Source organism: Staurois parvus, unplaced genomic scaffold (assembly GCF_062004578.1).
Source record: "Staurois parvus isolate SC_StPar_1 unplaced genomic scaffold, SC_StPar_1.0 ptg000303l, whole genome shotgun sequence".
Classification (NCBI taxonomy): Eukaryota; Metazoa; Chordata; class Amphibia; order Anura; family Ranidae; genus Staurois; species Staurois parvus.
The window spans coordinates 11420686-11433273 of record NW_028318099.1 but is presented as its reverse complement, the minus strand read 5'-3'; the positions used below and the strand labels follow the sequence as shown (position 1 = coordinate 11433273).

Here is a 12588-nt window from a genome sequence, read left to right as displayed (position 1 = left end):
CCAGAGTTATAATCCTAAAACGCTGCATCCCAAGTATTTCTGAGGGTATGAAAAACTTGGTGCAGAAAAATGGAAATGGAGAGGTTGCATGCAGGGAATCTCAGAAATTCCACCTCAAACTCTGCAGATTTCTGGAAAAAACAGCAAGTCAATACATTTAAAAGGGAATTAAATTTGTAGGAAATACTGCACATATAGTTTTGGAAAATCATAGCAAACTCTACACTAAAAAGTGACGTTAAATCTGAGTGGTATTAAATTACAAAAAGGCATGAATGACCGTTATACAATGTTTAGCAAAAAGATTTGTTTTTCTTTAAATCAGAACTCCAGGCAGACAGTTAAAATACGCAGGAGAAATACATATATGGAAGCTATTTCACAAAGGTTTTGCCCATCAAGCCCTGAGATATGCACAGCTTTATCACACACACAACTTAGCTCTGTCTATTTTATTTTCTGCTGCAGTTGAGTAACACTTGCAAGTCTTGTATATGTAAAGCCCTGGATGGCGCGCTATAGAAGTACCTGTAATAAATAAATAAATTGTCCTTTCCCTTAAGCTGGGTATACACCAGCTGTGTTGTGGTTTTTTTTTTCAACCCAGTGGTTTGAATGAAAAAAAAACTTAATTGATTCCTGCATCAGCACAACAAAATGTGGGGGTCTCCCTCGCTTCTCTATTGTTTTCTGACTCCCCGGCCTACTTTTGGTATGTGTGTATCGGTCTTTAGCCTGTGACTGGACAGTGTAAAGGAAAGCAGCTGACTGATGAGCTCATCTTTCTGTTACTCTGCTCTCCTATCAGCATGCCCCTTGCATTGCAAATCTCTGCTTTTTTGCTGTACTGGGGACTGCAAGAGGCTGATACTAAGTCACATTAAGGAATGTGACTTAGTATCAGTTGCTTGTATTAGAAAAAATACATTTAAGAGCAAATAAACAAATACAAAGTACAATAATTTGTGTCTCTTATATCTGCCTGCAGTTCTTCTTTAAATCTGGAACTTCAGGCAACTATAAATTATATGGATATGCTGAATGTGTTCATTAATAAATCATTATTTTGTTTTTAATGCAACTATTATAACTACTTGAAATTGACATAAGGTCACCTTTTGCAATCCCCTATACAGCAGCACATAGACTGGAAAAGGAAAGGGTAGGATTGTGAGCCAATCAGGCCTTCCGTATGAAAATATGTTGGAGGAGAGAGCAGAGGAATAATATCACCAATCTGCTTCTGATCTTTCAGTGTCCAGTCAGCAGGCTGGTGTAGAAACAAAATGACACTACTGTATTTTATAACTGAGTGGTGTCATTTACCTAGCTGTGCTGTGAGGCAGAGCTGTTTAAATCTTGAAACTGGGTAGACAGATATACAAATCTTAGAAGCTAAAACAAACATCCTTTGTATTTCATTTGGTTTCAACTGGTTTCCCAGGATCCAGTTTTAAGACTTCTTCTGTTGTAAGCATGCTAGCACTAGTTTTGGTCTCTGCTTTCCGCATTGTAAATGTACCTTTGCGTTATCTAACGGTTATCTAATTTTTTCTAATTCGGTCACATCATCATTGTGCATGCCATTTTGTTGTCATTATTATTATTATTATTATTACTACGAGTTTATATAGCGCCAAAGGGTTTGCTCAGCGCTGTACAATAGGGGGGGACAATACATGGCACAGTACAACAAAGACAGACAGCGTACGAGGGGTAAGAGGGCCCTACTCTTACGAGCTTACAATCTAGGAATAAGCACACACTGTTTAGAAAGATGCATTAGATTCCTATTTCGGAGACATAGCATGCAAGCAGTCATTTAAACTTTTTTCCCATGTGGGCAGAATAGCTGTGATATCCCAAGTCTTTCTTCTCGTGTTTTTGTGTTAGCCGCCTGTGTGATATTAAATCATTCTGATTAATGACTTTTGGAATCAAAGCTGGGTGCGCTGGAGACATGTGTATCTCTGTTTCCTCTATATACCTGTATCATTTTACTGAGCCTTTCTGGGTTCATTGATTAGTGTCTGTTAATACATTACTTGCCTTGGCACATGCTGATGATATACTGGTCTTGTGTTGTATTTTATGTCCTTGCGGAGTGCTCGCTGTCTGGCTGCCAGACCTCACAATGGTGCATCTTCTTTTCTCCAGGTATATGATGATGAGAGACTGTTGGCATGCCATTCCCTCACACAGGCCGACCTTCAAACAGCTGGTGGAGGACTTGGACCGCATCCTCACACTAACCACCAACGAGGTTAGCAAAGAAATCGAAGTTTGCTAATGCATGTCAAAGACTAAAGAGTCTGTTGCAATATTAGTTTTTCATTCCTGTAAGTCTTTTATGTCTAAACTCTCTAAAATAATGCAGCTTCCGGTAAAAGAAACCTTAACCTAATAATCCAATACTGGGCACAGAATCATCATTCTATAGTTACCCTTGTGATATTGATGTCTACAATATTTCTCATATGTGCTTGGCCATCCTCTTCTATGATGGGTTTGATTATATCTGGTCCCCTGGAAAGAGTCAGCAGAACTACACAGCAGAAGTGGCAAGTCCTGTGAATCAGGCAGCCGATGTTTTTTGCCACTGCATTTAATTGCTGTGGAATAATATGGCGGCCAGAATTAAATACTATGATTTTTTTTTTTTTTCCCTGTACCCGTTTTTGTCTAGTAATTATATACTGTTACTTTGCTAGGATGGCATATGGGTCAGTTGGGGTTCATTGTACACTAAGATCCCCGTTTTTCATTGACCCATGGATTTCAAAGCTCGGTTTCACTGCAGTGATGAGGTAGTCAAAGCAGGGCACCTGTCACTTGTCTCTATGTAAACACATCCAAGCTGCTGCATGCAGTTCTACTGTTGAGCTCCTCTCTGACCCAATACTGGAGTGTGGACAGTTGCATTTCCGAAAATGGGAGTTACATTTATTCCCTTAACAGTAAGACTACATTCACACTTGAGCGGCGCTGAGCTGTATTTGGTCATTTGTGCCTGATTTTGTATGTATTTGCAGATGTTTGAGGCTTGAGAATTTTTTAAAATTACTTTTATCCAATATTATTATTATTATTATTATACAGTATTTATAAAGCGCCAATAGTTCGCTCAGCGCTGTACATTACAAAGGGGGACAGAACATGTGACAGAACAATACCAATACAATGCAAAACATGAGGGGATTGAGGGCCCTGCTCTTTGGAGCTTACAATCTAGGAGGGAGGGGATAGTGGTACAGGAGGAAATAGCTGTGGGGGATGGAGTGGTAGGAAGAGTGGAGGAGGTCGGTCAAGTTAGCAGGGGGTAGGGTAGGCTTCCCTGAAGAGATGGGTTTTCAGGGTGCGCCTAAAGGAGAGGAGAGGAGAGTAGGTGATAATCTGATGGGTTGGGGCAGGGAGTTCCAGAGGATGGGTGACACCCTGGAGAAGTCCTGGAGGCAGGCATGGGAGGAGGAGACCAGGGAACTAGAGAGAAGGTCTTGTGAGGAGCGGAGTGTGCATGCTGGGCGGTACTTAGATATTAGGTCAGTGATGTAGTACGGGGCAGTATGGTGGACTGCTTTGTACGTCAATGTTAGGATTTTGAATTTGATCCGTTGTGCAATCGGAAGCCAGTGGAGGGATTGGCAGAGGGGGGTGGCGGAAACGGAGTGGTTGGAAAGGTGAATGAGTCTGGCTGCAGTATTCAGGATCGACTGAGGCGGGGATAGCCAGCGGCGAGGCAGTCCAGTGAGGAGGGAGTTGCAGTAGTCGAGTCGTGATATGATGAGGGAGTGGATGAGCTGTTTAGTGGTTTCTGGGGTTAGGAACGCGCGTATTTTGACGATGTTGCGGAGATGGAGTCTGCACGAGTTTGTTAAAGATTGGACTTGGGGCTGGAAGGATAGATTGGAGTCCAGAATGACACCAAGTACTCTGGCCTGCAGGGCGGGTTTGATGGTGGCGTTGTTTGATGTGATGGAGAAGTCAATGGGGGGGTGGGGTCCGGGCTGGGGGGAAGACAAGAAACTTGGTTTTGGAGAGGTTCAGTTTAAGGAAATGGAGCGACATCCAATCCGATCAATAGAAAGCTAGTTACTAGGGAGAAAAACATTAATTGTTTTCACACTTTGTCCATTTTCCGGGTGCTCCTGTTGATGTTTTTGGGGTCAAAAATACTTGAAGCTCGTGTACTTTTTTGAGCTACAAGCTTCACACGACACTACACTCAGGTGTGAACAGACACAAATGAAAACCATGGGATTTTGCATGGTGTGCATTTTGGAGCTTCAAGCTACAAAATGCTCAGGAGTGATTGGGGCCTATGAAAATAGCTATAAGAAATGTATGTAAGTATGTAAGATTTTTTTTTTTTTTTAAGCAGTCCGCTCCATTGACCACTAGAAGAAAAACTCAAAAATTAGGCGCCTAATGTAATCTTTAGGAATCATTGACTATCTAGCCTGACCCCTGGGATTTGTCCAGCCCTGCATTAGTGGTTTATAAAAGGAAAACTGCAAAATAAACTTTCCTGAAAGGCAACATTTCTTGTTGTGCCAATTCTGTTTGAAGTTCTCAAATTGTATTGTGGAATGAGCTGGAACATGTAAATGGTTGTTATGGGCAACAGAACACGTGAGTGGTTATGTGCAACAAGAACAGTTCTGTGGTCATCTGCTTCCATAATATGGTCAGTTATTCTAAGTGATACCTTTCTGTGTTTCTTCCACAGGAATACCTTGACCTCAGCATCCCTCTGGAGCAGTATTCTCCAAGCTTCCCAGACTCTTCATGCTCTGCATCATCCTCTGGAGATGATTCTGTGTTCTCCCCTGACCCCATGCCACATGAACCCTGCCTCCCCAAATTCCAGCACGTAAATGGGGTAAAAACATGAGGCATCTTGCGTTCTGCAGGCCACTATAACAGACTGCTGATAATGCTGACCGATTCTGCAGAACGCCAAGGAACAAGGACCTCTCTGTAGAGGAGGAGGTATAAGGCAGGAGAGGCTACAGGGCGGACTCCACAGTATATTCTCCTGCCACTTCAATGATGGGAATATGACATTACAGGAGAACCACATGGACCACCAACCCCTGACCAAACACTTGCAAAGACAGCAGGAAGATTCTGCTTGGTCAGCGATAGAGGGGAAAAGTCCATCACTTTGGTTGTGGCAACACCAGATACACCGCTACCGCCTCGCCAAGGCTGTTTTCAATGGACTCAAGGCTAAAACACTTATATTTTGCCTTTCTTGTTAATTTTGTAATATTTTGAGAAAATATATTCCAGCACTCAAATCCCTTCCATTCTTCACCAGAGCACATATACAGCATTATCGCTGTTGGATATAAATGTAAATATATTCAGAATATGTATAAATATATATTATATATTTACAATGAATTATTTTTTGTATTGATTAAATAACTAATAAAAAAAAAACAAACAAACAAGCTCTTCTATGCTGGATAGGAGGACCTTTTATGTTACTATGTGCTCTCCTATCTAGCAGAGAACAGGTATATATAGTTGATCTTTGGGATTAAAAAATCCTGTGTTTTTTTTATTACTGAAACAAAGTTTCAGACTTTGGGGCCACCCAAATAACCCATTATGAGAATGTCTTTACTAAGTATTTGTAAACATTCCAAAATGAATTTATTAACCCTTTAAGTACAGAGAAATCCATAGAACATTCCAGAGGTCTCTGGGGTCAGATTTTGTACCAGTGGTTTATATGACATTGAAAAAAAAAACAGCTCTGTAGAATGAGACCTATAGAGTAAAGCTTATGATGATTGTATTGTAAAAAGATTTATATGATATTTATGCTGAAAACAGAAAGGAAAGATTCTTTCTTTAAAAAAAGTCTATTTGTTTCTTTTCACTTCAGATAAAATGTAAGATTGTGAATGGGGAGGGGGGGGGGAGGGGAAGAAAGTGAGAATATCATGAATCTGTAAATAAAATGGCTAACTTAATGCTCTAGTCTCCTCCAGGGTGTTTACCGCTGGTTGTGTGTGGCGATAGCAGGCAAAGTGGCCAGATCACTGTGATTGTTAATGCGTTAGGGAGATATTCTGAAATGTTACAAATCATGTTAGACTGAAGAACTGAAATGGTTGCAACTGTGCGTAGCATGCCAGTTTGGTATATTGTAGCAGGATTTAAAGCTGAACTCCAGGCAAAGGGCCTAAGCCAAGATAAAATACATATATAAGAGCTGTTTTACCTGCCATAGGATTTGTAGTTCTGTCCAAGCAGTCCTGAGATTTACACAGCTCTACCACACAACACATCCCTGTCCTGCAGGGCAGGAGACCTGTTTTTTTTTTTTTTTTTTCTCTGCTACAGCTAAACACATAGGTCTTGTCCTTCCCCAGCCCTTGACTGGACAGTGAAAGGTGAAGAAGTAAATTTATGAGCTCATCTCTCTGTCACTGTGCTGTTTCCTCCTATCATCATGTACCTTGTTAGCATATGATCACCACAACATAACTGGTTGCTTGTCCTGTCCCTCCCTCTCCCAGTCTGCTCCCTGCTGTACAGTGAACTGCAAGAGGCTGATGTCAGGTACTTACACTGCTTTTACAAAAATACATTTAAGGACACATTAATAAAGAGCTGCATTAATTTATTACTTTTAAATCTGCCTGAAGTTCATCTTTAAACAAAGAGCATACACTTTCACCCCTTAATTTACCTCTGATACATTCTTATTGCAAAACAAAAGGTGTACAAATAGATGTTTAAAATGATCAAACTGCAGTAAAACAGTTTTTTTTTACAGGCGTTCTTAAGGAAGAATTTTATTCTAATAAAAAGTCATCCTTACAAAAATGTTTCTTTTATTTTGCTTTTTTAATCTGGGGGAAAGGAATATTATAAAAATGAGCTGCTGTCTTGAGGCCCTGTTCACATGAGCATTGTTTAAACATTTGCTAAATGCTAATATAGAAAGAATCGGATTTAGCACACATTTGCCCTTAAAGCATCTTTAGCTCTTGTTCAGGTGTGCTTAATACAGATTTCAGCGAGTTCTGGATGTAACTTTGAACAAGCTTTTGGCAAGCTCTAAAATGAGACAGAGAATGCAGTAGTCACAGCCCAGCCTACAATTCATACATTTTTATATTGTCAAGCTTAGACAGATTGATAGCAGCTAATGAGCCAGTTTTAGGCCAAAAACTCACAGGCTGCATCCCACATGTGAGCCACGTGACTAAAAATTGGCATCTACTGATCGTGGATTGCCATGACTAATCAGGTTCAGGGCCAGATCTGTAATTTCTGCCCACTTTGGCCAAACCTTCATCCCCTGGTCATCTGGTTGGCCCTCATATCACACAAAAAAGATCTAGTATAATAGAAAGAGACACTTTGCCCACTCTTAAGTAATCAGACCTAAATATAACGAAACACAAACACCAGGGCAAACTGTTACTTTACTCTGTTTGCAGTTCGTATCTAAGTGTAGGAGTCTAGAGTGGATGAACTGTAGGAGTCTATTGCAACATTTTGCCCACAGAAATGCACTAAAAGTGCAGGTGCAAAACCCGTTTAAACCCAACTGGATTGCATTGGAAAGCAGGGAGGTGGTTCAGAAACTCATTGTACAAGCAGAACCATGTTGGTGGGTGACTGTGCTACCTCCTATAGTCCTACCATCTTGGGGCATGGCATAAGTTGGCCATAGATGTTTTGAATTTTGGCTAGTTCAGAAGGGACCGGCCGAGATTGGAACTATCTATGGGCTGACTGATTGTACCCAATTCAGTTGTTCTATGACTGGTACAACCAGTCTGTTTTTGTTCATGTGATTATTGCCATCGACTTTAGCTGCTAACCATAATCACTGTGTTCTCTCCGCAGGGACATCTCCCCCCTGTGCCTCCTGCCATAGAGAGAACACAATAGCTTCATGAGAGTGATTCTCCCATCAACACTGACTGTGTTGATGGGGGAATTGAACGATCCTTTACTGCAACCTGTGGTGCAGGAAAGAAAATTGCATTGTCTATGGCCTGCTTTATATTGGTTATGCAGAAACCCAGCCCCGATCGAACCTAATTTATTTATCAAGTGAATACTAGCTGATATCCACAACCATCTGTGATCAGTGGAGCACAGTTGTGACCACTTATCTATTGATCACTATAGAAAACATTGAGCACAGGTATTCTGTAGTCAGGCCCCGTTACCTTTAGGTTTTCCAGCTAACACATCTGAAAATGAGTAGTTTAGTCCCCAAACCTGCACTGTTAGCCGATATACACTATATTGGCAAAAGTATTGGGACACCCCTCCAAATCATTGGGTTCAAGTGTTCCAATCACCTCCATGGCCACAGGGGTACAAAATTAAGCACCTAGGCATGCAGACTGCTTCTGCAAACACTTGGAAAGAATGGGCCGCTCTCAGGAGCTCCATGAATTCAAGCGTGGTACTGTGATAGGTTGCCACCTGTGCAATAAGTCCATCCATGAAATTTCCTTGCTACGAAATATTCCACGGTCAACTGTAAGTGGTATTATAACAAAGTGAAAGCAACTGGGAACAACAGCAACTCAGCCACGAAGTGGGAAGCCAGGTAAAATGGCAGAGCGATTTCGGCGCATGCTGAAGTGCACAGAAGTCACCAGCTGTCTGCAGTCAATAGCTAAAGACATCCAAACTTCATGTGGCCTTCAGATTAGCACAACAACCGTGCATAGAGTGCTTCATGGAACGGGTTCCCATGGCCGAGCAGTTGCATCCAAGCCTTACATCACCAAGTGCAATGCAAAGCGTTGCAAGCAGTGGCGTAAAGCACGCCGCCACTTGACTCTAGAGCAGTGGAGACATGTTCTCTGAAGTAAGGAATCGCTCTTCTCTGCCTGGAAATCTGATGGACTTGTCTGGGTTTGGCGGTTGCCAGGAGATTGATACTTGCCTGACTGCATTGTGCCAAGTGTAAAGTTTGGTGGAGGGGGGATTATGGTGTGGGTTTGTTTTTCTCAGGGCTTGGGCTTGGCCCCTTAGTTCCAGTGAAGGGAACTCTTAAGTCGTTGGCATACCAAGACATTTTGGACAATTTCATGCTCCCAACTTTGTGGGAACAGTTTGGGGATGGCCCCTTCCTGTTCCAACATGACTGTGCACCAGTGCACAAAGCAAGATCCATACAAACATGGTTGAGCGAGTTTGGGATAGAGGAACATTACTGGCTTGCATAGAGTCCTGACCTCAATGCAATAGAACACCGTTGGCAAGAATTAGAACGGAGACTGCGAGCTAGGCCTTCTTGTCCGACATTAGTACCTGACCTCACAAATTTGAAAGAATGGTAAAACATTCCCATGACACACTCCTAAACTTTGTGGACAGCCTTCCCAGAAGAGTTAAAACTGTTATAGCAGCATAGGGTGGGCCAACTCAATATTGAACCCTATGGACTAAGACTGGGATGCCATTAAAGTTAATCTGCATGTAAAGGCAGGCGTCCCAAACCTTTTGGCAATATAGTGTGTATCTTAGGAATTTAAAAAGTACCCAGTTCCACATTTCAGTTATGTCCCCAAGTCTGCCATGTTTGTTTTTTTTTTTTCCTATGGCATTACCTTCAGTAAAGGAAAAACCTTACTACCACACAGTCCTGTACAGTTTACTGCCACGCACACACACACACACACCAAAATACACAAATTGTATTATTTGTATGATATCTAGATTTCCATTTTTTCCCTGTAGAACACTTGCATAAGAAATAAAAGCTCTGGCAAAACTTTTAGCATGCTCAAATAAAAGATTTGCCATTAAGTTTTGGGTGAATCCCACTGCTTCTTTGTGTTTAGGACAATATGCCAGCCCTTATACACAATATAGCTTGATCAACATTTTACATCCTATTCACTTTTCTTTGTAAATACCACCTGTTACAGATACTGCAGACACGCACAATTAGATTAAAAAATTATAGTGGACTTTATAGGGACCCAACGCACCTTCTGACTGATTTAAACACTATGAGGAAGTGTAGTTTTTACATTTGCTTCTATAGAAAAATCTGTAAAAGCATCTGAAGCCCAGAAACTGATTGATGGCAATGACGGTGGTCACTAACTGCTGGTGGCTCCAAGCTGAACCCCCACAGGTGTCACTGATTCCTGGTACCGGTTTAAAATATCACTGGTATAACCGTTGTCCCAGTGTCATTTTAAAATGTCTCTAGGGACATACGTGGTTAAGCTAACTATTTTATAATCTGTACAATTTCCTTTAGATACACCAAAAACTGTAATACTGGGCTCTTCTTATTGGATTCAGACTGAATGGGTGGTTAGGTAGGCCCATATTACATAGTTTTAACAAAACTGCAGAAAATTGTACAGGGATTGTAAAGTGTATGGCTATCTTTAGGAATAGCCGCAAGATAAAAATGGGGTGGTTGGGGCCCTAGTAACATAAAACAAGTTTTTGCTGTGAACTAAGATTTTATTTGATGTAGGGTTACTGCTTTAGATGTCTTAAATCTGTATATTTTGTGTCCCACCGCATTCAAGTACAATGACTCGTGTTCCTGGCAGTAAACCTAATATTCTATTGTTGAGTATTCACGTTGGTGCCAATTCTTTGTAGTTTATACGCTGCTATTAATGCAAGTCCAAAGCTTATTTGTACAAAGTTTATCTCCATTGTTCTGCTATGAGCCTCTCCCTGCCTGCAGATCCAGCTAGTCATCTCCAGGCAGTAGAACAGGAGGGAGGAGGTGTGGATTTATGGAATGGCTTCTAGGTTTTTGCAAGGCGGGAGAGCTTGTCTAGACACGCTTACCTGGCAGGTTGGGCACTCTATTCTGAAACTGTTTGTGACATCAACATGTTATTTGAGGAGAGGCAACCCTTGTTATAGATATTGAAGTGTGTATATATATATATATATATTAAAAAAAACACTTTTGGTACATTTCTGCAGTACATGCCCATTTCCCAGTAGTTTATTCTTGTAAAACCATGCAAGTACAGGAAAAAACAACCCGTTAACTAGCCAGAACTGCATGCAGCTCCTATTCTATTGTGAGCTGAAAATACGCAGATTTATTTTGGACTAAGTGGTGTCAGCCCTACCTATCTTTCTTTTGATAAACTTTACACCCACTGTTCATCTAATATTCCCGGTGTGAACTTTTTTGCTTGCATCAGGAGCATCTCTGGATCCTGATATCAGGGACACTCTCCTGTGCTAATTTTGGCTCTTGCCAACAAAAGTAGAAGGCTGGTTTGCTGCTCTACAATTTCCTATTAGTTTTTCAAAATAATGGGCAGACTTCAAGAGCAGCTGAACTCTGACAAGTGTGCACAAAGCAGGCAAGCAAGGTCAAAAGACTAGTCGCTAGTTTTGCCTTTGGCCTCCCTGCAGTGAATCTTTCCCCTATTACTGAATAATCTCGGCTTGTTCTGCCCAGTGTGGAGGTGGCCATATTGCTGAAGACAGGGCTTTGCTTCCTCATGTCAGAGCTTCCAGCAAGGAGAACAGTGAGAAACACAACAGTGACCTGGTGAGACTAGCAGCTGTAGCCAGCAGTAACGTAGATATCATGTCACAAATGAACATCTATGATGCTACCAGGCACAGGAGTACCTTGGCATCCTCTCATATCAGGAAGTACACTGCTATTTTTCAAGAGGAATTCAAGGCAAAAGGTACAGCTTGAGCACAGTTAAAAGGTCTAAAATAACATAAATATTCACCTTTTTGAATTCAGGTCTATTGGACAATAATGTGGGATGGCAATCTAGCCCTTAACTTTCTTAGCAAAAGTTGAGAGTTGCATATTGAGTACCTGGTGTATGTATAGCATTCAGACTGCCACTTCAGATACAGTATAGCAAGGAAAGTGTTACTTTAAAAAGACTACAGTTAAAGTCTAAAAAGCTTTTTGTAACAAAAAAGAAATCCATTCTTTGTTGTCCTACAATAACTGGATTCTAAGTGTTGGATTTGGAGCCAAATGGCAGCCCTACAAAGCCCACTAGGCAAAGAAGAGTTCTCACATCCCAGTATTAACAATTTCTTCACACTTTGACTGCTTCGAGGTCTCTTCCTGTTGTATCTCATAGACTTGACTTGATACTGCTGCCAGGCTAAGGAAACGGATGGAGCGTTGTTCTGGAACAAGTTACTATTTGGTTTGGGGCTTTGTATTGTGATGCACTCAGTTGTGTGAATACCAAACAGGCAGACACAGTTGGTCATTTGTTGCATTATATTTACCAGGTGTGTAGGGAACAGAGAAGTAATTAGTAAGGGAGACTGTCTTTCCTAAGAATGCTGGGTATGCGTTTTTCTTTTCTTATATTACATTACAAGTACAGATCATCCTTGGGAAAATATTACTTCTGGCATACTGCCTAGTCACTACCTGCATGTGCTTGTCCTATCAAACTGATGGGGGCCAGACAAGGAGGGAAGAACCTGGTCTAACCCCATTCAAAAATGAATAGATGAATTACATTGGAACATGGAATTCTAGCAAATGTTTTGTATCCCACCAGGAATGTATAAGCGATATGGATTTTAGATCTTCTGAGCTTACTATGTTATTTC

General features: G+C 41.2%; 1 protein-coding gene across 5 annotated transcripts in view; it reads left to right on the top strand.

The window, feature by feature from the left end:
* The window catches only part of FGFR2 (fibroblast growth factor receptor 2), a 134922-nt gene extending 128079 nt beyond the window's left edge, over positions 1-6843 (top strand). For all 5 annotated transcript variants that reach the window (XM_089683233.1, XM_089683232.1, XM_089683230.1 and 2 more), the window contains 2 exons: positions 2158-2263; positions 4727-6843. In XM_089683233.1, coding sequence (XP_089539359.1) covers positions 2158-2263; positions 4727-4891 — 271 coding nt within the window. In that variant the 3' untranslated portion in view covers positions 4892-6843. The remainder of the gene's footprint in view (positions 1-2157; positions 2264-4726) is intronic.
* The last annotated feature ends 5745 nt before the right edge of the window (positions 6844-12588 follow it).